Source organism: Carassius auratus, chromosome 49, assembly GCF_003368295.1.
Source record: "Carassius auratus strain Wakin chromosome 49, ASM336829v1, whole genome shotgun sequence".
In the NCBI taxonomy this organism is placed as follows: domain Eukaryota; kingdom Metazoa; phylum Chordata; class Actinopteri; order Cypriniformes; family Cyprinidae; genus Carassius; species Carassius auratus.
Genome location: NC_039291.1, coordinates 5296945 through 5324810, shown reverse-complemented (window position 1 = coordinate 5324810; position 27866 = coordinate 5296945). Strand labels below are relative to the sequence as shown.

Sequence of the window (27866 nt, the reverse complement as noted above, 5' to 3'; positions counted from 1 at the left end):
AAGCATTTAAACTGATAGAATCGAATCGACTCAAATAGATTTGAACTGAATAGAATAGTGAATAGTGGTTGACAGATATGATTTTTTTGACAGCTGATGCTAATGTTGACATCTTGGAAAGCAGGGGGGCCGATAGCCGATGTAATTTTTTATTTACATTTTAATTTATATTTAAGAAATCTGAAATAATTTTACAACGGATAAAAAAAATATTTGTAAAATAATATTTAAAAATAAACATACTTATACTTCAGATGACAAAGTATTTTCACAAATAAATATATATTTATTACAAATAATTCAAAAGGAAGTGAACACTGTAATCAACAGAGCACTCAGTATTCTGAGAAGTTTGTGTGCATTGGGAATCATATTTTTCAAATGAAGGCAGGGTTACAGTCATTTTACATACAACACACAAAGAAAATGACATGAATATGACAGTGGTCAAATGCATAAAGCGCAGAATAATTTGAAATGACTTTAAAGTGTGAAGCATTCAAATAACACTCACCGACCGTAGCACAGAGAACACGTGATCATGCTGCATAAAAATGCACACTTCACAAGATCTCACAGCTGGATTAAATTAGTTTGTGATATTAAATGTTCATTAGTCATTCAAAGATTTGATTAAATGACATAAATCCATATATTTGCTCAATGGTGACAGCAAACGATAAAGTATTATAATGTTTGCCTTTGTATTACTAATAATATAAAAGCAATTGTTATAATACCTTTTGTTTACATTAATTCCTTTGTTAAACCGTTCTATTTGATCAACTGTTGACGACAGCGAACAACAAGAGAGAGACTGTGAGCACTGTGTGCTCAGGCGCTGCCTTTCTCAGTGCCGTCAAAATAAAAGTCCTGCCTCAAACACATCGGCCAAGCAGACAAACTTATCGGCATTGGTGATATATCGGTCAACCACTAGAATTTAATAGAATTCAGTTTTCACAGGGACAACCCGATTAGACTACGTGCCGGACAAGCCAACCATTTCTCCTGTCCTTAAACTAGCGAAAGTGGATTCGGACATACCTTAAGTGCAATTGCGCTGTGCGCTTTAGGCCATGCACTTAAATCAAATTAAAATATTAAAATAGGGCCCTGCAATGTTTTGCCTGAACAAATAAATTATTTTGCATTTACCAGAATTCAAATTAAATGGCTTTCCCAGCTAATTTTTAGCTGGGAAATAGCTTAGAGGAATCATTGGATACATAGTATAACAATTATCTTTATTTTATTTTTACATTTACATTTAGTCATTGAGCAGATGCTTCTATCCAAAGTGACTTACAAATGAGGACAATGAAATAGAGCTGTAATCGGGCCTTAAAAGTTAGGCCCGACAGGACCCGAGCCCGACAGGTTTCGCCCGAGCCCAACAAGTACATTTTGATTGACAGCTTTTTAAAAGCCCGAACCCGTTTACAGCCCGACATTATTCAAATGTGCGAATGCACACAGCTCTTTTGCTTTTTGTCAACAATGAGTCATTTATTCATATTTTAACATAATTTACTCATAACTAACGTAGACTAAACCACTTAGAAAGTTGGAATAAAGAAATAAAATAAGTCCTCTGTGACATCGTAACATCTCAGCATTCTAGACATACGCTCATTTAACCTATACATAGACCAACGCACCAATAAAAACGAGTCATTTAAACAAATTTTAATTAAGATAAATTTTAAATTAAGATGGTTATTTGGCGAAATTAAGATAAAGGCTCCGCCAGATTTGCTTCGCACTAGCAGATGATATTTAATTAAAGAATAATGCCAACATTAGCGTAAATACTCTGTCAACATTATGCATTTAAGACTCAATGAATATTTATCATTTGAAAAAATATTACTCACAGAGATTAGGCTAGGTCTACATGTTTTTGTGGAGGAAAGTGACTGAATCCACTTTAGATGTCTTCTGCGCGTTCCTGCGCTCACTGATGGTGCGTCATTATTCACTCGTTATTCTCATTATAACCATGGTGAAAACTTTTCCACACCTCAGAGTTTGCTTTAGTTACTGGTGCAACCAAAACGTAGCCTAATCACCAGAGGCAAGCCTCCGTTAAACCTGCTCAGCATTCATTTTCGCATCTTTCTCGCGCTAATCGAAACACATCACATGACCGCTCGTTTACCTCGCAAACCGGAGCGCAAGCCCGATCCCGGCCCGAGCCCGTGTAAAATGATAGAAATTAAGCCCGAACCCGACCGAACCCATCGGGTTCGGGCAAAGATCTTCAGCTCTACAATGAAAGCAATCAAAATCAACAAGAGAGCAATGATATGCAAGTGCTGTAACAAGTGTCAGTTAGCTTAACGCAGTACACGTAACAAGGCTTTTTGTTGTCATTGTTTTAATTATATAATAAATAAAAAGACAACAGATAGAATAGAAAGAAAATAGAGCAAACTAGTAGAGACCTTTTTTTATTGTATAATATTTATTGTATAATAAATAAAAAGAAAACAGACAGAATACAAAAACATTACAGAAGCTAGTGCAAATTAAACAAACAGTAAATTAATAGAGAGCAAGTCTAAAAGGGGCCATTTTTTAAAAGAATAGAATTAGAGTAAGAGTGCTAGTGTTTTAAATTTAAATTTCAATATTTTATGTAATATTTTATGTATTTACATTACAAAAATCCACAAGGTTTGTACGAAAATAATATATATATATATATATATATATATATATATATATATATATATATATATATATATACATATATATATATATATATATATATATATAATTTATTTATTTATTTATTTTTTACATTACAACACTCTCATGACCATGAGTACACTAAAAAAACTTCTAGTAATATTTACATATGGGGGACAGCTGTGGCCTAATGGTAAGAGAGCCGGACTAGTTACCAGAAGGTCACAGGTTTGAGTCTCGGTGCTGGCAGGAGTTGTAGGTGGGAGGGAGTGAATGAACAGCGCTCTCTTCCACCCTCAACACCCATGGCTGAAGTGCCCTTGAGCAAGGCGCTGACCCCCAGTTGCTCCCCGGGCGCTGGATCTATAGCTGCCCACTGCTCCGGGTGTGTGTGAATGGTGTGTTCACTTCTCACTTCTGTGTGTGTGCACTTGGATGGGTTAAATGCAGAGCACCAATTCCGAGTATGGGCTACCATACTTGGCAAATGTCACAACTTTCACTTTTCACATATAATTTTCAAAAATGAAAGTGAAAAATGATGCTGACATGCAGAGGTCACACAATAATGACAGAGGTCAGAAAACCTTAAGGTAAAGCAGCAAAACAGCCTGATCAACAAAGGGTGAGAGACAGCCTGGAAAAAACCTAAATCAACTTTATTAGCCAGGGGAAAATCATTCATGTCTTTCTGTCCTGTACCTTCAGCAAAACTCCACTGAGCTAGGTTTTTTTGGAGAGAAGGCACTTGTTGCCAGGAATGTGAATGAGGGTGTGTGGTTATAATCTGGTGGCTTTCATCATGGGTGTGTGTGTGTGTTGTGTGTGGGAAAGGAAAACTATCTATTTCTTCTATAACTTACCTGGCTGATGGAAGTTTGGAGATAGTTCATGAGCCACAGCTCTGGCTAAGTCTGATTCCTGACATGCTGCAAGTGCGGCCTGGTCTGCTGCTTCACTCTTAGTCCTTGCGTGGGACGTCCTGTACACACACGACAGGGAAAGTTTTATGAAATATGATCATTTAAATTCATTTAAAGAAGTGTTTTGCTGTGAAAGCGCTTGTGCTATGTATATATTTTAAATTCTGAAATATAAATAATGTAAATACATTCTAATAAAGGTCATGAAATTCTTTGTTAAATGCTTCATTGAATGCTTGTGCTTGAGTTATTGAAATGAGGATGCATTAACGTATGTATTGATGTGGTCTGCCTTTAGCTGTGTATATGGAGGAGGAGGGGAGAGGGGATCTGTATGTATGTGCACATGTGTGCTCGATGCATGCGTGTATATGGAGGGTGGAGGAGATGCCTAAATCGTACTATAGGGTGTGCTGATCCCGTTTTTGTCAAATCCAAATCCTGCTTTTACAAATGGATGGGGACAGAGCATTTAATCCGGTCAGAGGGCACATCTCTGTTACTCAGCAGAAAACATGCATGGCGAGAAAACTAAGACCTGTATTCAAAAATAAATAAAGAAAAATATATTGCTATTTTGGAAAAATGTATTATACATATTATGTACAGATATAGTGTCACTTCACAGTCCTGCTGCTTTTAAGAAAACATAAGCTTGCAAAATGGGGCTTTCAGAATCTAATTTCAGAAAGAATGTAAGATCTGCATTTTAATGTTATATATAGATAAATGTTATATGTATCTATCTATATATATATATATAATATTTATCAGTACTTTATTTTAATTTTAATTGAAATATTTTATCAAATTTATTTACAAAAACCCACATTGTTTTTATTAAAATATATTTTTTTACATATAAATAATATAAAATACTAATATTTACAACCAGAGTGCAATTTGTTGGGTGGGTGCATGGGGTGGTGGGGGGTTGGGGGTTATGTATCCCTGCCTCTGCTTTATTATTTTGATCACTGGTGAAAAAACCCCCAAAAAAACCTAATTTAAAATACTAAAATTTTATTACATTAAACTAGTAAAATATAATTTGCTCACAATATTTACCATATTTTATTATTTTTATAATATATATTTAAATATTTCAATAAAAATTTCCTTTATATTATAATATAATATAATATAATACTTTTTATATACTTTTTATGTGCTAGTTTACATCACAAAAAAAAAGAAAAAAAAAGAAGAAAAAAAAACAGGAAGGTTTATGGTGTGTTGGGATCATGATAAGCTTGGCCTCTGGGTGGCTTTAATGAAGCCTGCATCATTCTGAAACACAAGCTTGTGGACAGGAATCGAGGTGGTGACCTGCTTCTCAAATCCCTTCAAAAGCCCTGACGCGCTGCAACACACACTGTTTTCATCTTCTCACGGAACAGCCAGATTGAGTCTGTATGCATTAGGCGTCAGGGATTTTTCCTGTCAGTTAAGTGTTATTACTATAACCATTACGCAACCTAGCATCAAAAGCACAAGATAAACACTCAGATTAGTCCAAGCTTGGTGCTTCAGCTACCTCTAAATACGAGTCAAATCAAGATGCACCAGAAGAATGTGATGTCTGAAAGGAATCTTAAAGTGCTTTGCATAGAAATAAAAGCTTTTAGTTCCTTATAAAGTATCAATCAGTTCCTTCCTGTGACTATGATGGATCGAGATGTTTACGGCTTCGTTAAACCCTTCTTAGACAAAGTGGACATCTGTTTTAATCATTAACCATATTTAAAATGCAAGAGGCCAGATGCTTTGGGACAGTCTGGCTGCCAGTTTTAAAATAGCTCATCATTAAGGGACAAAGAAGTACTTTCTGCCCAGCTTCAGATTCTGACGCATACGGGCCTCAATTTCTGATAGTCACATAATGACAATCAATGTAGAATCCTCATGCAAAAGCGTGCAAAGGAAGTGATGAAGTGTGAGTTCTAGACACATCTATTTGGGGTACAAGACAGACTGTGGGGTTGTGAAGGCCAGTCCCTGGTATCACCTTACAGCCCACTATAAGTCTCAATAAACAGAGCCATGAAACATTTTTTTTTTTTTTACTCTTAACAATAACATTTTAATGGTGCCTGAAATACTGTATATTTACAAAAGTATGGATTAAGTTTTTTAATTTAAAAGGAATTAATAATATCTTTCAGCAATAATGTTTAAATTGATCAAAAGTGACAATAAAGATATTTATGAGGTAGCAAGATTTCAGTTTCAAAGAAATACTGTTCTTTGGAATTTTGAAGAATTCTGAAAAAATGAATGATCCAAGGTTTCCACAAAAATATAAAAACGGGAACAACTCTTTCCAACACTGATAATAAGAACAGTTTCCTGAGCAGCAAATCAGCAAATTAGAATGATTTCTGAAGGACATCATTACTCATCAGACTGGAATAAAGATGCTGAAGATTCAGATTCTTTACCAGCAGGGATTGTAGGTGGGGGTGAGGGGGGTGGGGGGTGCACACTCTTTCACCTTCAATACCATGACTGAAACCCTTGAGCAAGGCACCAAACCCCCAACTGCCCCCCCTGCGAGCCCCACCAAAATGGCTGCCCACTGTGTTCATGGTGTGTGTGTGTGTGTATGTGTGTGTGTGTGTGAGTGTGTGTGTTCACTACTCACTGCTCTGTGTGTGCACTTGGATGGGATGAATTCAGAGCACAAATTCCAAGTACTGGACATCATATTTGGTCATGTGATGTCACTTTCACTTTTTTTCAGAAATAAATTTGATTTTAAAATGTATTTAAATAGAAGACAGTTAATTTAAATTGTGATAATATATCACGATATTATTGTTTTTGCTGTAGTTTTTATCACAATCACAGTTAAATATTCACAGTATTACCGTATATTTTTACTGTATTTTGTTTGTTTTAAAATAAATAAATGAATCAAATAAATGCAGCGTCAATGACCAAACTTAACGTTTGAATGTAGTTTATAATGGAGTCCAAAAGTCTCACACTACTACTAAAACTGCTTCTATTTCACATTTATTGAAGAATTTAATACAATTTTCCACATCTGCATAAATTAACTGAAAATAATTTTTGCATGTTTCGGTATTTGGTATACATTTAAGAATCTTAATGCTTCTTTGTTTTACCTTTTATAAAAACCTAAAACTTAGGTTTATTATTTTTATATAACTTTCATCAAATATTTTTTATATTACCATTTATATCATATTAATTGTATTATTTGCCAATTTAAATCCCAGATTTTCTGTTGTCTCAATGGTTTATAATGTGTATACAATAACATATGAAGCATTATAAAATATGAATGAGAGACTAACAACTAAAAATCTCTCTCTATATCTACTCCACCTCATGAAAATGCATTAGTTTCTGTGTGTACCTAGTTCAAGATCTCTGGGTATTTAAAACCCCGGTATGCATCTCTGCACCCCTCTAATTTTGATGGTGCACTTGAATTTCACCCCCTCTCTGTGACCTCCTTTCAGGCCAGGGCCGAGACAAATGAGCATCTACATGCCTGTGGGATCGGCTGGTCCCCCTTCAGGCCATTGGCCCACATCGAGAAGAGCTAACATGGCTTATCTGGGATCAGTTTTGAAAGTTTTCATATAATGCTCAAGATTAGGATTCTGGTAGCACAGGCTGCCTCCAGATCACAGCAAAAGGTCCATTTGAACCCGGAGCTATTTGTGGAATATGTGCCCGCCTCTCTCTCTCTCCCTCTCTCTCTTAGTGACCTTCTCCTTCCCACATTTCTTCAGTTATACGGGAGATATTTGCATTTTGTTAAACGAGCCAAAATCTGCCCTCTAAGATTTTTACGTAGTACACAGACATAAATCAAACTCTGGGTCTCAGAGATGAATCATAACAAAGACTCGAGTAGTATTGTGCATTTGAATAGCTAATAAAGAGGAGGTTTTGGTTACATCACTTTGAATAACAAATGCTTTAGTCTATGAAAAGGGCTGATGGAGCATTGGATAAACAGTACCTAAAAGGGATAGTTCCCAAATATAAAAATCATTGAAATATTTATTCATCCTCTTCAAGTCACTTCAAATAATCAGTCAGTTTAAAGGTATCGTTTAGCATGCTTTAAATTGTATACAATTATAACAATGCTTTTATATGCATGCAATGTCTAATGCCGGAATGTGGAATTACGCTGACATAATTAATGGCTTGCTAAAATAAACAACAAAGCATAATAATTTATCCAAGCTGTGTTGATCTGCAAATGAGTTGGGGAACAAAATGGTATGTTGAACATAAGCGCAGCAACGTACATAAAACAATGATGACAAAAATACAGCCAGCCATTGTAATCACGAAGATGATAATGCTGTGGTATTCTGTTATCTTACTGATTCTAGGTCAGCTAACAAAATGTGAGGATATTCAAACAGCACAAAAACAGACCCTGATATTTCTCTAGTATAAAATGAGAGAAGACTTTAAGGATGTGATAAAGGCATTGGCACCGAGCAATATAAACATGAAGCTGTGCTTTATACTTGAAAAAAGCAGATAGTTGGCACAACCAAAGAAGCGACACACTCTTGACATCACTGCACTGATCCACTCCACGGTTTTTTTTATATAGACCATCTTTCAACATTTGCAAAGAAATATACACTAGGTTTACAATAATAATTTATGCAGATAAACATTCTTGGTTTGAGCAAAAATAAGAAAAAATAATTAAATAATGGTGAATCACATATTCCATCTCATCCAGCTTGTCACTCAAATTCTGATACAGGGGCGGAATAAATTTGCAAATTTCAGAGTTTCCGACACGGCTGAAATAAGAAAAGAAACCTGCTTTTCAGTTGCAGGCAAGTTCATACTCAGGATACTGAGCTGTTTAATGCGTAGATATACCAAAAAGTCTAAAGCGGCAACATCTCTTCAGCAATGTTCCAACTAATTTCAGCCACTTCAGCAAAAACAAAAAAACAAATTATTATACCAGACCTGTACTGCACACACAAAAAATGTGTTACTTTAAACTATAATGTACTATTTATATTTGATTTGACCTTTGATGTAAATAATGCACATTTTAGCTTACCTGAGAAAACTTTTTAAGGTGCTTTTTGCAATAAATTCTCTCTCTCTCTCTCTCTCTCTCTCTCTCTCTCTCTCTCTCTCTATATATATATATATATATATATATATATATATATAAAAATAATAATAAAAAAATCATTTAAAAAATCAGAACAGTTAAATTCTTTGAAATAATATAATACAAAAACAAAAAAATTAAGCAGATATTAATAATTGAAATTTTTTTAAATTATTTATTAGGTATATAATATAATATAGAAACAAACTGAAGCATTTAAACTGATAGAAAAGATTAGAATAGAATAGAATAGAACAACTGAAGCATTTAAACTGAGATCTGTCTGCTAAATATTTTCAACAAAAAAAGAAAATTTTTTATATAGTTACCAAGTTTAGAGTAGAGTTTGCACACTACTACACTTGTGTGACTGTAAATGTCTTGTAACCATTCTGCGCCAATCATCCACTATTTCCACCACTTAATCAAACCATTCTTCTTTCAAACATGACGTTTTATTTCACATCTTTGCATTTGCTCTCGTGTTAAGCTATTTGATCTGCAGCCATTGAAGTATTCGATTTCTAACAACACTTCATTTGACACACATCATTCTCTTTCTATGACACCAGTCTATATCGGTTTGCCCGACCACTGCAATTATTTCGCATTTACTAGAATTCAATCAAATGGCTTTCCCAACTTGTTTTTTTTTTTTTGCGTCTGTCCTGTGCGCCGCATATTCTTCTTCTGAGTTGCGATGTAAGAAGTGCGCAGCTTAGAGGGAACACTGCACTTCAGCATCCATTACTAAAACATAGACAGATGCTTGGCAGTGAGAATAGTCAAAATCAGCTTTGATTAAACAGAAAATACCCAGTGCATGGGCATTTCTGCCTGGATTAGGTTTTTAATCTCTTTTTGACATACTTAGAGTGGCGGTCATTGACAATTTCAAGTATTCCAGATATCACCTGCTCACAATCATCCTGGATACTTGTGCTTGTCTGAGTATTAATGTGACAGCAAAGCCCAAAAAGGCCACATAAGACGAATATTACTTGAGATTTTACTCGAAGCAAACCTCAGGTGATGTTCTACGTGTTAATATGAGAAAGTGGAAGTAGCTTATAGTTTTTCTGACATCTGTAGAATCTTTAGAACATGTAGTTTTCTTTGAAAATAATGCCCAGAACAAAATATTCACATGCCAAAATCAAAGAAACTACACTGTAAAAAGTATTGCTTTTGTGCCTATAGACTGCTTTCCTGAGTTGTCCAGAGGCATTTCAGCACATCACTTCACAAATACATCCACTAAAGTGAGCATTATTTGATCTCCTTAAAAAGCCCTTAAAGTCACTTGATGGATAGTTAATAGTCTTTAGCTTCATCATAACCATAGTGCATGAGCTGTGTTTGAAAAAGCAGAACACCAGTCTGTGCTCTTGCTACATCTGCAGTAGATGGTATGTATACTTTGCACAGTACACACATTTCCTTTATGAACAGAATAACGCAGATGAGCTTTTATATTTGCCAAAAAAGAGCTGATTGGGTGGAATAGTGTATTGTATAATGCAATGTGCTTGACTTGATCTTCCATTTACATGTGACGAACTGGAAGTAATGTCAACGGCAAAATGAATATCTTTTGTTCATCTTGATTCACTTACTCGGGCTGCCACATTTTAAAGGGATACTCCACCCCAAAATAAACATTTTGTCATAAATCACTTACCCCCATGTCGTTCCAAACCCGTAAAAGCTTTGTTCGTCTTCGGAAAAACAATTTAAGATATTTTGGATGAAAACTGGAAGGCTTGAGACTGTCCCATAGACTGCCAAGTAAGTTACGCTGTCAAAGTCCAGAAAAATAGAAGAATAGTCCATCTGCCATCAGTGGATCAACGGTAATGTTATGAAGCCGTGGTGATGTGGGGAAAGACAGAGGAGAGGAATTGATGAATAAAGTCGTTATTTTTGTTTTCTTTGTGTACAAAAAGTATTCTTGTCACTTAATAACATTCCAGTTGAACCACTGATGGCAGATGGACTATTCTGATGATGCTGGCAGTTTAACTTACTTGGCAGTCTATGGGACAGTCTCAAGCCTCCAAAACATCTTAAATTGTGTTCCGAATATGAACAAAGCTTTTATTGGTTTGGAACAACATGGGGGTAAGTGATTAATGACAACATTTTCATTTTGAGGTGGAGTATCCCTTTAAGATATTTGCATCAAGACATTAATCACTTATTCATTATGCAGTTTATATTGTGCAGCAAGTATTCTATTTTGAATATAATTTTCCATTTTCAAAAATCATACTCTGTGAGTACCTACTTCTTTTAAATAAGTACTTACTTGTGACTGTTAAAAAGGTCCTTCTATTTAGTATAAATGTAATCTGGTCATACTTCGTTTGTCATTGTTATGTAACCAAAAACATCAGTTGAGTTGCTTCACCGCCATTCACAAATTCTCTCCTATGGCCTCAAGTTATAGTAAAATGTACATGGAGTGCTTTTTAAAAAGTTTTTTTTACTTGTCTTGAAAAAGACAGTTGCTAAATGACTCAATGAAACTACAGAGATTGTCAGGGACATTAAACTTCATCATGCCGAGATTAAATCTTTTATTTAATTTATTTTTAAATAAAGACTCAAAGAGTTTTCTGAGGCTCAATGGTCGTGCAGATGAAGTCATGTGACCATGATGTCATTTGTTAATGCCTACATTTATCTTTTAACTTCCGGCGACTGTATTTGTTCATTTGTGAAGATTGTCCTGATGAACAAAATGTATAAGACTCATAAACCTTTATTTGTCAAAGAGTTTACAATAATCCAAAAACCAAAGTCCCATTGGGTTTCTGTTAAGGGAAGCAGGGTGATGCTTTTTTTTTTTTTTTTTTTTGGCTTAAAATATATATATGCCATCCCATCACTGCAGCGCTCCACTGGATTTTTTAAATGTATTTTAATTTCATGGCATCTTTAAGGTTGAGAATGTATCAGTGATTATCAAAGAAGTCCAAGTGTTCATCCCTTAGCGAACCCTTTATATATCTGCCATGTTTTAGCAAGATCTTGAAATCTCTGCATCCGTTCAGTGAGATCTGCATCCCGTTTTTAATCTTGTGATCATTACATAATGGTCACATAGCCATCTAATTTTCGCTCTTTATTAAATTAATGAGATAAATAAATAAACAGGAAGTAGAAGCGAACCATCTGCCTCCCTCACAGTAACACTTCTACTGTAGAAAAAAGCAGTGCATGGCTGACAGGATGACTGGATGCAATCGCCATGGCAACCCTACAGCACTCAGGCAGGTGCTTCTACACATCATCTGGCCCTGTGTTAACAAATAACAAGAGCTTTACAAACCAAGCGGAATAAGGACTTTACGGCTATGGCACGCATACAGGATCAAATACTGGAGAATACAAACATGCTTCTTCCAGCAGGATGGGATATATTACACATTGTGAATTCAAGCGAAAGCTTTGGGAGCTTAAACACACACACAATCATGAAAAACCACAATCACTTGATGTCTCTTGTACAGCGTTCGCGGCACCCTGTTAGAGGAAAGGTCACATCACCTGGCAACAGACTGCATTGAGCTCCAGCTGCAATTTTAATTAGGGCAAAACTGTTTTCTGCCCTCTGCTTCCTCTCCTTCCATTCACGAGCATGCGGTCGAAAGAAGCAGGTGAAGTGGGCACGTCTCCCACTTCACTGTTTTTATTCACATGGAAACAAATCCATTCGGCCAAAACGGACAACTCCAGCAGCACAAAGTACTTATCACAGGAATAAATTACATTGTAAACTATATACAGTACATCCTTTTTTATCATTTATATTTTTTTTTTTTAAAAGAGAAAAAAAAAACACAGCTCATTTTGAGGACATTTAAATTGTTTTACCGCCTTGCACGGAGTAAGATACTGATTTTTTGCAGTATGGCACTATAACAATTCTTATATCCATACTGGATCATATAGAGTTCCATAGGCTCTCTGATGAGAACGTTAAATAATAAGCTTAGGATATGGTGGTGGCACTGAGCAAAGGCCAGAGATATAGCACTGGGAATTACAGAGAGATGCATTGTGATTAGTGAACAGCCAGAGATTGTGAGGCTCATGGATACTAACAAAAACAAAGGTCTTTGACATGGGGTTGGTCAGTTCTTAATATTTACTGTACACAGAAATCTTTCAGTTGTTAATACCATGTGATGGTTTGAAAGGGAAGGGTTAGGCCACATGACAAATGTTTTGCCTGACAGTGATGAACTCATCTTGGCTTTAAAACAATTGCTAATATCAATCACTATAGATGTGGATCATTAGATATTAACATAAATTATGCAAGTGCTTTAATAATCACATTTCACTTCCATTTTTAAAAATTTGCCTAAATTAAATTAGAACTGTCATTCTACTTTTCCTGTAATGGACTTTGCGACTGTACAAACTAATTATGGCAGCATTTTGAGTGAAACTGAGATGGGATTGAGCATGCTTTCCATTTTCACCACAGCTTTAATTTATGTGTCCTCATTCCAGAACACATTGATTAAAAATACGATGGCTGCGTCTATCATTCTTTTTATGTGTTGCTCATATTAAGCTCTAGTCAGAAGACTTGTCTGGAGTACAGCATCAGCATATTTAATTTTAGTGGTCGCGCTGTGCTGGAGGGTATGATGGCTCTCACGTGGGCCTGCGTTGAGCTGGATGTGGAAAGGCTCTTCACTCATATCCTGTCAACATGAAGTAATCCCTTCACAGCATTTTGAGAGGGATTGGGTAGCTCAGGTAATGAACAGCTTCTTGAACCAATCAGTGTTTGTCTTTTCCTGTAAGTGGATTTTTCACACACTGTAAAACAACTTTCAGAGATGGTTGTGTGCTTTCTCCAAAAGCACACCCTAACATTAATGCTCTAAGTCCACATTATATTCAATTGTTGGAACATTGGCTCATGCAACTTTGAGTCTTGTTTATTTCTTAGACTTGTTTGGAAAGATTGACCAATATATATATTTATATATTAGGGATGCACCGAATTGATTTTTTGGGGGTGCAATACCGATATCGATTCTAACACTTATTGGCCCATTCCGATACCGATATTTGTCACTTCCTCTCTTATTTAAAATTTCGGCATTATAACAGATAGTATTTTGACCATGTTTTAAATCAGCAAAGTAAAAATTTTTTTAAAAATTCATTTTATACTAGTAGTTTTTTGTTGCTGCATCATCAAATAATTTCTAATGAACATGGATTGGATCCATTTAACATTCAGCAGGTTTGCATGAATACAACAGAATAAAGATACATATTAAATAAACTGCTTTTTAGTTAGGTTTAACAGTTTTCAGGTACAGAAATGAAGTAAACTAATGTAAAATAACACTTCACTGTATAAATTAAATGCATATTAATCCTTTATTGTGAGAGACTTTATTATGATTAATCTTCTAATTTGTTTTTGTATACATTTGATTATTATTTTATTTTTGAATATTTTAAGTATAAGTATGTATGAGATATGGACTCTAGTCTACAGAGCTATATGGATAATGAAAGCATGCAGTTCTTCAGATTTAAAGTTTGTCAGTTTATTAAGCACCCCCCAAAACACACAGAGGTTTTTTTTACTGTTGTTTACTAGTTAGTAATAGGTGTTTTGTGTAATTCACTGAATGTTGATGATAATCCAATCGAGAGAGAGAGCTTAATGTGCAAGTCTCGTGCTGTGTTTATTTTAAGTAAAGTGTTTTTGGAGTAAAAAAATTACGCAATAAACTTAAAACATTAGTAAAGTTTTGGTCATCATTCAGATAAGGTTTACTACACTTAAAGGTACAGGTTGTAGGACCTGCCACGAGAGGGGGCGCACTACCAAAACAATAAAAATTGCGTGGTTTAATGATGCTAAGAAGTAGTGATGCACCGGTTGTCGGCCATAAATCGGGTTTTTGGTCTTATTTAGGCCGATTTTTCCGGAAGTTCGGCCACGTGCACAGACTACATTGTAATCGTTCGCTATGTCATTTGTGTGGAAGTATTTCGAAATCTGTGCGCAGGACCTCAGGACACGGGCAGCCAAACAGTACTGGAAATGCAGAGCTACATGTCTGAGGCACAGATAGCAGCAGGAAGCGATCAGCCGCTGGTGTACTGACGCACAAATAAGAGTCCCTTTTCTGTGCGCACTAAAGCTGCGCGAGCTTACTGTTACCGGCCCGAGCCCTGAACACGAGTAGACCATGAAGAGATGTTCAGATCAACTTTTCACGTGTTGGATGAGAAACGAAACGGACTAAACTTTGACGAAAATATTTTTGACGTTTCACGTTTGAAAAGCCAGAAGTAAACGACAGTTGATTATTTTTATTTTACCTTAAAATTACATCGACTTAATTTGATTTAAAAATCACCTGCTGTTGCACACTGAGAAAAAGTGTTTCATTCAGCCTATTAAAAAAAAATTAGGGTAATGATCCACATCTACATTTTTTTACTTGAGAGAATAGTTATTTATTTTTCATTGGCTCAAGTGAAAAAAATATAGATGTGAATCATTACCCTAATTTTTTTATTTTTGGATGAATGAAAACACTTTGCATCTTTATTTTATTCACACCAACATTATTGATTTTACCATTTGGGAATAATCTATTTATATAGCATACTTTTATTTAGTCTGTAAATAAAGACACTGGTAAAGACCTTTTTTTATTTAAAACCAAATTTAAAAACTAAAATACTGAATGCTGATCAAGAAACATCTTATTGAATTGTGTGTTGTTTGGATTGTAGAACTATGCAATTATTGCCTTTAATTTAACATGGTTACAGTTAATCTTTAAATTTAAGGCCAGTTCTCTTTAGTTTCAACCCAATTCAAAAACAAAAGCTAAATGCTGATGTCTGTAATGTAGCTGTTAATTTCAGACTGTTGCAGTTATTGTTTTCAATAGCTAAAAGCCAGTTTGGCCTATTAAATACCAAATAAACATCTTGTTTATGCACACTTTCCTTCTTTCTTGTTTGTTGCTTAAAGAAAAAAAAAAAAAAAAAAAAAAAAATGAAATCGGAATCGGCCAGTTTGTTTGTAAAAAATCGGTATCGGAACCAGCCATGAAAAATCATGATCGGTGCATCCCTACTAAGAAGGAGCTTGGAATGATGGGATTTGTTGTCTTCTACCCAACCGCTGACAGATCAGACGAAAAGATAAATCATGGATTTAATGGATGAGGTACAGTTTAATAAATTTTGTGTTTTATGTCATAATTTTAAAACGCGAGTTCAACAATTGCGCAAGTAGATTACAAACAAATTCAATGCAAAGACGCGATCAGACTATGGATCAGACGCGTCCTCGCGCGGGTCTAGAGACACGATGCCCCCGCGTTTGGCGTGTATGCCCCATAATACTTATCTTGTTGATCGTTATAATAGCATACATTTTATTAATCCTCGCTCTTTCTCTCCTCTTGTCCCAAACTCTTCTTGGTTTGTTTGGTTGACCTGTATGCTTATGTTTACGGGAGCTGTCCTTATCGACAGAACCAGCGACAGACTGTAAACAGTAATTATGTTCCATAAATAAGTAACACAATCCACCATAAAATGTGCAAGTAGTAGTAGATAACGCTAGACACTACTTCTGCATTTGTCCACGACATTTTTGTCATTTGGTTTCTATGTCAGTAAAGGCGGTAACAAAGGGTAACTAACATCATTGACAGGCGACTGCACTGCCAACTAGGAATTTTCTCATAATTTACAAGTAGTTGAAAACATTAGAGATATTGTTAGTAATCAGCTGGACAAAATATATAACACTAGCCTAGTGGTTTTTTGATATTTAACTGCAAATATCTTACAAATTGTACCTTTAAGAAAGTTACAAAAGTTACTTAGTCAATAACAGTGTGCAATCTTTTGTTGTTTGATCTGCAGACAGCAGTGCTACAAATATGGAACAGATATTATACAGCTCAATGCCTTCACACAGTTAATTAATCAACCATAGGTTTGTTATATTGGCCTTTTTCCTGGTATAGCCGATATGCCGATGGTTGTGAGTTGAGGAAAAATTGGCCAATAAATATCGGCGTCCGATACATAATATATATATTATGTATAATATATATATATATATATATATATATATATATATATATATATATATATATATATATATATATATATATATTAGTGCTGTCAATCGATTAAAAAAAAATTAACTAATTAATCGCACAATTTTTTAAAATTAATCGCGATTAATCGCGATTAATCGCAATTAAAAGACTGAAACTTTTTGGATATGTAAATGTAAAATGTAAATAATTAATGTAAACTCAAGACAAAGAAACTATTTAAATTCAAAATATGATTGTTTATTGGAATTTTTGTTTAACTTGTAACACAGATTTTCTCATGTAAACAACATACCTGCAATAAACCATCAATATCCTCCAAATTAACTGTTGGCTTGAAAGCCATATTTATTACAGAAATAAAAACACAGGCATGTAAGTACCATTTGAATTTCAAAACAATCAATGCCAATAAAAAACAAAAATGATTTCCATGTTGAATTCTAAGTGGACTGCAAAAAAATTCCAAAGTATAGTCATTGCCAGTGCTTTAAGTGGGCCGGTACCGCACCGGTACTCAGTACCGCCACTTCCAAATATAGCTCTTGAGCTTACCGCCACCTCTCCGCGTGCCCAGAACGTGCTTGTAGCGTACCGGTATGCTCATTTGGACATCTGTTTTAATAGAGGTTTTAATCTTTTACCTGCACTGCCGATTTTCAGAGCGCCCTTCACAATGCAAGCTTCCTAATTCATCCCACCCAGAGCAGAAACTACATTACCCATTCACCCTTAAGTTATACAAGTGAATAGCGCATGTGTCGCTTTTCCCACTGTTAAGTGTCAACAACTCAACGTGGCCGGAGAAGGTGTGTGAAACTCGTTGTGAGTTATACTAAAGCAAAATCTTGAGTATTTATTGTCTGATAAACATTAAAAACTGTCTGCGGAGGTTGAGTCGTCCTGCAGCCCCCGCTGGCTGTTCATTGGCTGCAGCATCTTTTTTCTAAGTTATAAAAAAATACCGTAGACGGCAAGGCACAAATTTAGATATTCATTTATCTAATTAATCTATAGCCTATGCACAAAAACAATATGATCTTTTTGTCCCCTTTTTGTTTTAAAGCTGGATGAAGAGAGAGAGCGCAAGTTGCTGCAGCTGAGGAGGACAGTGATGCACGCGTACAGGAGTGATTGACAGTTCGCGGCACTGTGTACAAAAAATACTCCGCTACACAATTATTTTGTTATTTTCGTTTAAGCTTATTAACGTTAGCGTTACAGAAAGGTCTGATTTACGCACTGTTACAGTCATTGTTTTTTTGTTTTTTTTTTTAAACAATGACATTTGAGTTCATGATTTTAATGTTGCTGTTTCTTGTGGCAGACTGAAGAGTAATCCGGCAGAGTTTTATACTGAAACTTTCCGTCTAAAAGTCCTTCCTTGGTCTTATCCATATTTCTTTGCACGTTGAACACACATAGGCCACAACTGGAAATAAAAAAACTGCAACCGCGTTAATTGCGTTATTTTTTTTTAACGCGTTAAATATTTCAAAATAATCGAATGCGTTAACGCGCTAATTTTGACAGCACTAATATATATATATATATATATATATATATATATATATATATATATATATATATATATATATATATATGTATATATATATATATATATATTAGGGCTGTCAAATGATTAAAATTTTTAATCAAATTAATCAGAATTTTCGGTGGATTAATCATGATTAATCACTATTTGCAACTACACCTGAATCCTAACCATTTTTTTTCTGAAATGCATACCAAAAGATAAATAACAGGACACAGATACATAATTTTCATGTATTGTTTCATCATGTGGTTCTTTTTTTCTGAATTTCAAAAGTTTAACATTTACTTAGATCAAATTTACCTGAGCACTATATCAAACCATGCCATTTAACTACAGATAGTGTAAGAGTTTTAGGTGAACCAGTGGTTAAATATAGCCACATATCTATGAAATTATGGATAGAGAAACTCGAAAGAATGAACTCAGAAACAAAAACATGCGCCACAATCACATAAGCAGCACTCTGGGCACTCTTGTTTTTGGGAGGTGTTCATTTGCTCTGCCACAATACTTTAGGATCGATATTTTCACGTTCTGAAGGCTTCAAGTGCCAGTAAAACCAAGTAAAAATGCATATGCTTTCCCAAACAGCTGTAATTTTCGCTGCATTGCATGTAGGCGTTTTGCGCATGCACAGGACGCTATAACACAGTGATCCTCAAATCTGGCTCGCGAGATCCACTTTCCTGCGAAGTTTAGCTCTAACCCTAATCAATCACGCATGAGTTTGCTAATCAGTGTCTTTAGGATCATTAGTAAATCACAGGCAGGTGTGTTTAATTGGAGTCTGCGCTAAACTCTGCAGGAAACTCGCGAGCCAGATGAGGATCACTGCTATAACAGAAAGAAGAAGCTCCAGCGTATCAACTACCAAAGTCGTCTCTGTTTCACGAGTTCACCCTTACATCTAATCTGAAGGCAAATAGTAGGCATATTTTGGCGTGCTGTCCTGGGGGAGGGGTCCGGGCCCGGAGCATAGCCCGAACCCAAATAACTCCCCCTATCCCAATTTGGGATAAATAGATTAGAAGTGAGGAGTTGGGGTGGAGGAGGGTTGCCGAAAAACTGTCGTGGGACAGGAGGTAGGAAGACTGGATATATATACGCGTGCGTGCTATAAGATGATTAGCTAAACGAGATGCACCTGTACCAAATTGGATGATTATCTGATCGTGCTTCTCCCGAACTTTGTTAATAAAACCACATTTCACGAGTTCACCCTTACATCTAATCTGAAGGCAAATAGTAGGCATATTTTGGCGTGCTGTCCTGGGGGAGGGGTCCGGGCCCGGAGCATAGCCCGAACCCAAATAACTCCCCAAAAGAAGCTTAAAGCCATAGGACAGCAGCCAGAGAGATAAAATTTAGTTGCCCCCCAAAATATGCGTGTTGGGAAGAAAATGCAGAGCGACCTGGAGAGCCCGTGCAGTGTTCGACGAGAGCTGCGGCTCGCAACGTCTTACCAGCGAGCCCTCCATGCCGCTTATGGGAGGAGCACAATGCCAGATATCAAGAAATGAGGGACTCTTGCTGCCTCCGAAGGGAGCTGCGGCTCTGCTGCACCGGAAGGGAGAGTCCCTCTTGCGGCTGAGTACGAGGCGCGGTTTGTTGCATCTGATGGAGGGCTCTCACTGCGACTGAAGGGAGCCAGCGACTGTATCCCATCGGGAGGGAGATCCCTGGCCGCCATAGAGTATGCAACATAACTCGGACGGGGGGTTCACACTGCGACCGAAGGGAGCCGTGGGTCTGCTGCACCAGAAGGGAGAGCCCCGTCAGATGCTAAATAGGCAATGAGATTGGAGCCGCGGTTTGGCGCGTCGGATGAAGGGCTCCTAATGCAACCGAAGGGAGCCAGCGGCTGTACCCCATCGGGAGGGAGATCCCTAGCCATCGTGGAGCATGCAACATAACTCAGATGGGGGGTTCACACTGCGACCGAAGGGAGCTGTGGGTCTGCTGCACCGGAAGAGGAGCCCTAGTCCGATGCTGAGAAGGCAAAGAGACGCGACTGTTGGAGGGACTCCCGCTGCATCCGAAGGGAGCTGCGGCTCTGCTGCACCGGAAGGGGGAGTCCCCCATTGCGGGTTTATGGAGGCACGGTTTTTTGCCTCTGAGGGTTCTCCCAGCCTCCGTAGGGGGTTCGCAACTCTGCAGCAGGAGTGCTGCCCCGGAGGGGAGAGCCCTGATTGACGCTAACTAGAATACGACTGTTGGAGGGACTTTTGCTGCGTCCGAAGGGAGCTGCGGCTCTGCTGCACCGGAAAGGCGAGTCCCCCTTGCGAAGCGAGGCATGGCTTGATGCGTCTGATGGAGGGCTCTCACTGCGACCGAAGGGAGCCAGCAGCTCTATTCCCCCGGGAGGGAGAACCCTATCCGCCCTTGAGCATGCAACATAACTCAGACGGGGGGTTCACCCTGCGACCGAAGGGAGCCGTGGGTCTGCTGCACCGGAAGGGAGAGCCCCATCAGATGCAGAATAGGCAAGAAGATTCGAGGAACGGTTTGATGCATCGGATGGAGGGCTCCTGCTGCGACCGAAGGGAGCCAGCGGCTGTGTTCCCCCGGGAGGGAGATCCCGGTCCGCCCTTGAGCATGCAACATAACTCAGACGGGGGGTTCACCCTGCGACCGAAGGGAGCCGTGGGTCTGCTGCACCGGTAGGGGAGCCCCGTCCGATACGGAGTAGGCAAGAAAACGCGACTGATGGAGGGACTCTCGCTGCGTCCGAAGGGAGCTGCGGCTCTGCTGCACCGGAAGGGAGAGTCCCCCTTGCGACTGTATAAGCGGCTTAATTTGATGCATCGGATGGAGGGCTGTCACAACGACCGAAGGGGGCCTGTGGCTCTGCTGCACCGGGAGGGATACCCCCATCTGCCGCTGAGCGCGCAGCGCAACTCAATGACAGATGAAAGGCTCACACTGCGACTGAAGGGAGCCACTGCCCAGCTGCACCGGAAGGGAGAGCCCTGTCCGATGCTGAAATAGGCAAGGAGATTGTAACGATGGCTGGAGGGCCCTTACTTTGGCCGAAGAAACGATAACTGAGAGGCTTCTATTATTCAAGTACACAACATGATTTAAGGAGGAATATATAACATTTTTTTTTTTTTTTTTTTTTTTTTTAAATGTCTGATGAACAACAACCGAGGGCATCTATCGGATTATGTGAGAGGCCCCTTTTGAGCTGCTTAAGATTAGGGCTGAAACGATTCCTCGAGTAACGCGATTACAAAAAATGATGTAGGCAAATTCCTCTGCTTCGAAGCCTCTTTTAATTTATTCTAAATCTCACGTCGGGTTCTTTCGCAATGAAATTTTTTTTTTTTTTTTTGAATGAATTAATCAAAATAGGTAATTGCACTTACATCCGATTCACGAATTAATATCTCTAAATATTAAGACGGAACAGTGTTTAAATGTAAATCCTGCATGTTCTGTGTGTCTCTGTTAATGAATGGAGCAGGAGCGCGACTTCCTTTTTCACACACACACTGAAGCGCGCATTACTCTCACGGTAATTTCTGCGTCTGCTGTCTCACTAAATGAGGACTTGAACACATGAACAACATCTCCAGAACTGCTCTGACAGTCAGTTCATGAGCATTTGACTTTAAGTAAAACTAGCGTCACATCACATACACAGAACTGAAAAGGTACGTCAACCCGACTAAATAAAGGTCCGGGGTCCTGACATTTTATCCTACCCATCAGATTTACTGTGCATGCGCACATCAGTATAATTAAGCAACAACACATTTTGTTACTCGATTAATTTTTTTTTTTTTTTTTTTTTTTTTAATACCAGAGTCGTTGATGAAATGAGGGTCCATCGTGAATTTAGATTGGGCGTTCCGGAGTTAGACAAAAGCGAGCCTGATGAGGTTGAATTGGAGAATGGACATAAAATATATATTTTTATTTATTTATTTATTTATTTATTTATTTTTGAGGCTCTTGCGGCAGCGAGAATTGCGGCAGTAGGGAAGGATGGAAAGGGCTCCTGCGGGAGCAGACACTGCTATGGCAGTGGTGAAATATAGGTAGAGGCTCCTGCGGGAGCAGACACTGCTGCGGCAGTGGTGAAATATAGGTAGAGGCTCCTGCGGAAGCGGAGACTGCTGCGGCAGTGAGGAAAAAACAGAAAAGGCTCCTGCGGGAGCGGTCAATGCTGCGGCGGTGGGGAGATACAGAGAAAGCTCCTGCGGAAGGATGGCTGAAGTGAGGATTGACCATTACAGATAGATAGGGCATGTTAGGAGAGTTAGCTATGGTAGATTAGGAGTTTTAGTGAAAGGGGATGAGCTGGCGTTAGAGGGGTTGGCTGAAGAGGGTTCGAGATAGATATATAAATAAATAAAATAATCGGCCTGACCAATAATAGGTCTTGGTACCCTCTGCCTTCTGGCAAATCTGGAGCTGGAGGCCACTGAACAGAAAAATGGTTAGTAGCATGAGGGAGCGGAAGAGTTGAGGGCGCGTTTACGAATGGAGGCGGCCTCACGTTTGCTTCAGCTGCTGTAGCTGTGGGTCGTGGGAAGGGGCTGGGGTGTGTGATGTCTTGAAGAACCTGTGTAGCCTGCACTGCTAGCAGAAGTAACAGGATGGAAATACTGAGATGTGCAGGCCCGTGTTGCAAGTAAAAGTAGCTTCATGCTTGCTTTGGCTGCTGTAGTTGTTGGCTGATTTGACAATTGCTCAAACCTTGTCTGAATTAATACAGTCCTGTTGGAAAAGCATCTTTTCCTCTTGTTTTGGCCTTTGGGCCCTTTTAAACAGCCTCCGGAGCAGATAAATTTGGGATGCTGTTTTCCTGTTGTAGTATGGACTGTGAAAATAGAGGCTTTGAAACAATGTAGCATGTTTAGTTTTATAAACCATTGTACCAATAGACATGTCTATAGCAGTAACGTTAATTGCAGTAATTCAAATTCAAGCCGTTTCTAAAGACATTTACTTTGCATGCTTTTCATATAACAGTCCTAAAAAGACGATAGAAAATTTACTCACACTTGTTGTTCTGCAGCCAAACACGAGGCAGTAACGTGAAAAATTCTGAATAATCATGCCAGTAAATGGTGAAATATGTCCTTAAATAATTGATCCTGCCGGAATAATTGCATGAAACTTATGTCTGTCTCATCTCAGTGAGGTTTAAACATGCACAGTAAAGCAAATGTAATGTCTTTAGACATTTCGGTGTGGATGACAACTCTGCAAAAAGCCTTTGCTTCGTGGTTAAAAAGTGGCATCGTCATCGGACAAAGTTAAGTCATAACGCCGTTTAACAAATTTTGGCGTCTTCATAAGCGCATTCTATATATAACGTCTATTTAAATTGTTCAGATGAGCAAATCACGAGGTTTTCTTGCATGATTAGCATTTTAATTGTTTGGTCAGACGGTTCATATATTGATCTATATATTCGCGTTCATAAATCGGGGATTAAACGTGGAATTTATCTTTTGTATGCTAAATATGTAAACAATATGTGCACAGTACCTATAACTGCGCTTTACATTTTGCAAGATTGACATGCTAAATGGCTAACTGACCCGGTTTACTCTCATCTTAACAAAATTGATAAGAGTTCCTTGCGTTTACGAACGACATGTATCTGTTTAATCAACTCGACATGTATACCGGTTTAGTCCTTTCGTTCACGAATGAGAGCTCTTGATCTCTGAGACTCATATGAAACTCGCTCATTGTATGGGAGGCCCTTTCAGCATAAAAACGTCCCAGCGTTACTCGTCGTAATTATATTTTTACTAGTAACAATTCAATTAAAGAGCTCTATAATTTAATTTGTACTAGTAACAATTACAATTATAGAGCTCTATAATTCAATTATTACTAGTAACAATTATGATTATAGAGCTCTCTAATTGAATTCTTACTAGTAACAATTACAATTATAGAGCTCTCTAATTGAATTTTTACTAGTAACAATTATGATTATAGAGCTCTCTAATTCAATTGTTACTAGTAACAATTCCAATTAGAGAGCTCTACAATTCATTTATTACTAGTCATATGTCTCCATTGACTTCCATTCATTTTTAATTATAGAGCTCTGCAATTCAATTGTTACTAGTAACAATTCGGATTATAGAGCTCTCTAATTGAATTGTTACTAGTAACAATTACAATTATAGAGCTCTCTAATTCAATTGTTACTAGTAACAATTATGATTATAGAGCTCTCTAATTGAATTCTTACTAGTAACAATTACAATTATAGAGCTCTCTAATTGAATTATTACTAGTAACAATTACCATTATAGAGCTCTCTAATTGAATTCTTACTAGTAACAATTGAATTACAGAGCTCTTCAATTGATTTATTACTAGTAAAAATACACATTAAAGATATGTGTAATTGCAGAGCTCTCTAATTGAATTACAGAGCTCTCTAATTCAATTGTTACTAGTAACAATTGAATTAGAGAGCTCTCTAATCGTAATTGTTACTAGTAACAATTGAATTACAGAGCTCTCTAATCATAATTGTTACTAGTAACAATTCAATTAGAGAGCTCTGTAATTCATTTATAGAGCTCTATAATCAAATTATTACTAGTAAGAATTCAATTGCAGAGCTCTCTAATTGCAATTCTTACTAGTAATAATTTAATTATAGAGCTCTCTAATTCAATTGTTACTAGTAACAATTTGATTATAGAGCTCTATAATTAAATTACAGAGCTCTCTAATTGAATTGTTACTAGTAAGAATTAAGTTACAGAGCTCCATAATTCAGTTCTTACTAGTAACAATTAGAATTAGAGAGCTCTGTAATTGCAATATTACTAGTTCAAATTGAATTACAGAGCTCTACAATAGCAATTCTTACTAGTAACAATTGCATTACAGAGCTCTGTAATCGGTGACATATCATTATGCTAATCGTGCCTTATGCATATTCAACTGGGGTATATAAACAGGCAGGCGGGAAATTTTGGCGCCCCCAGCTGACATGGACGAAGTACACGGTGGAGAGGCAGGGCTGAGCAGTCTGCAATATCTGCGATTTGTAGCAAAAACATTAAATTCAAACACAATACCATTTTAAATCCCCAGGACGTCTCCTAACAAAATAAAAAGAGAAAATGCAGATAACACATTCATAAAAGAAATTATAGACATATTAGTGCTCTTACTGCAAGTTGTCTAAAAACAATCTGGTGCTTCCTACGCTCAAAAAAATTTACTTTCACTTTTGCCAATTTACTTTAACAATGTGAACTTAATTTAGTCTAGTTCATTCAACAAAAAAGTGTGTATTGTCAGCTTAAAAATGATTTGTTCAGCCAACATAACTGTTGCATAAAAGTAACAGATTAATAAAACCAATACAGACTTGAATCTCATTGGCTGAGGATTTTGCAGTGTATTATGGGTAATTGTTGTTCTGTCACCCTCTTGCAGAAGTGTAGCACCATTAGATAGGTACCTGAGTAATAACAGATCATAGTTGAGTTAATGAACTTGTTCTAATGTAATTTAGAACAAATCACACAAATAAGTTGTGGGAAATGTAACATTACACTTCAAACGTGTGTTTGTGGTCTGTTTGATGAACCTTAATTAAGAAGCAATGATGATGTTTATTTGTATTGGGCGACTGCACTCTAGTTTACTGATTCGGTGTTAAAGTCTTACAAAATCCTTACTGCAGGGGGCGGTGTTTCTGAAGTGGAATCAGTTATTTTTCTTTGTCATCATTAATCACAATTTTCATGTTCAATGAACTTAATTGTTGTTTGTTGATTCTACTAAGGTTTGTTAATTTAAGTTTACTTTAACATCTTTTGTAAAATGAACTAAATTATTGTTTGTTGAGATTAGTTAAACAAATTGTGTTGAACCTGGTGACATAATATTTTTAATTAAACCCAACATTTCATTTTTTTTGATGTGGGACACTGAAAGGTCTATGATAAAGGCCAAAATCTATGATAATGATGATAGTAATAATAATGATAATGAAAATCATCTATTAATTCTCTTGGTTATGGATGAATTGATTGATAATTGAACATCATCAGACAAATAATACAATATGATAGTTTTTATGTTTTTACAGTGGGGATCGAAAGTTTGGGCACCCCTTGCAGAATCTGTGAAAATATGAGTAATTTTCAAAAAATAAGAGAGATCATACTAAATGCATGTTATTTTTTATTTAGTACTGTCCTGAGTAAGATATTGTGCATAAAAGATATTAACATTTAGTCCACAAGACAAAATAATTCCTGAAATTATTAAAATAACCCCACTCAAAAGTTTGGGAACCTTTGGTTCTTAGTACTGTGTTCTGTTACCTGATGATCCTCGACTGTCTTTCTGTTTTGTGATGGTTGTGCATGAGTCCCTTGTTTGTTCTGAACAGTTAAACTGAGCAGCGTTCTTCAGAAAAATCTTTAAGCTCCTGCAGATTCTTCAGTTTTCCAGCATCTTTGCATATTTGAACCCTTTCCAGCAGTGACTTTATGATTTTGAGATACACCTTATCACACTGAGGACATTTGAGGGACTCAAACACAACTATTTAAAAAGATTCAAACATTCACTGATGCTCCAGAAGGAAACAAGATGCATTAAGAGCTGGGAGTTGAAAACTTTTGAACACGATGAATATGGCCAAATTTTTCTTATTTTGTTGAAATATAATTGTTTTCCATTTAGTTCTGCCCTTCGTAAGCAACAGAAGATACTTGTATGTTTCCCGGTGCACAAATTAAGTACAATTTACCTTGATCTTCAAATTCCAAAAGTTTTCACCCCCCAGCTCTTAATGCATCTTGTTTCCTTCTGGAGCATCAGTGAATGTTTGAATCTTTTTAAATAGTTGTGTTTGAGTCCCTCAAATGTCCTCAATGTGAAAGGATGTATCTCAAAATCATACAGTCACTTCTGGAAAGGGTTCAGATATGCAAAGATGCTGGAAAAAATAAAGTGAAGTAATTTTTCAAGGATTTACTTTTTATTTTAAATGCAAATAAAAGTAAAAATAGTAAAATAAAAAAGTAAAATAGTTTTTTATATAAATTAGACATTTTGACTAGACATAAGAAGTATTTGGTAAGATTTAGATTTTTTTTTTTTTTTTTTTTTTTGCAGTGGACCTATGAATTTAACATGATTTACTGAGTTAAAATACTCAACAGCACTCCATTTTCTATTTTAATGTCAGGAAATAAAGTTGATACCACTGTAGTGGAGTTGGAGGATTTAGATGAGAGCAGACCTGAGAAAGAAGGTAATGGCGTAGACATGTGGCAACAAATAGAAGAGGAAACAGCCAGTAAAGCCTCCAGAGCAGAATCAGATCCTGATTTATCGTCAAATAGTGAAATCGATGACACTGTCTTGGATGAGGACTATAGACCTGAGAAAGATGACAGCCC

At 37.0% G+C, this 27866-nt stretch overlaps 1 protein-coding gene across 2 annotated transcripts in view; it reads right to left on the bottom strand.

Moving 5' to 3' along the window:
• The window catches only part of LOC113066073 (junctophilin-1-like), a 57262-nt gene that overhangs the window by 13692 nt on the left and 15704 nt on the right, over window positions 1-27866 (bottom strand). For both annotated transcript variants that reach the window (XR_003279118.1, XM_026237679.1), the window contains exon 3: window positions 3558-3676. Coding sequence is in view for 1 of the 2 variants with exons in the window: in XM_026237679.1 (XP_026093464.1) it covers window positions 3558-3676 (119 nt within the window). In the remaining variant the exon portion in view is untranslated. The remainder of the gene's footprint in view (window positions 1-3557; window positions 3677-27866) is intronic.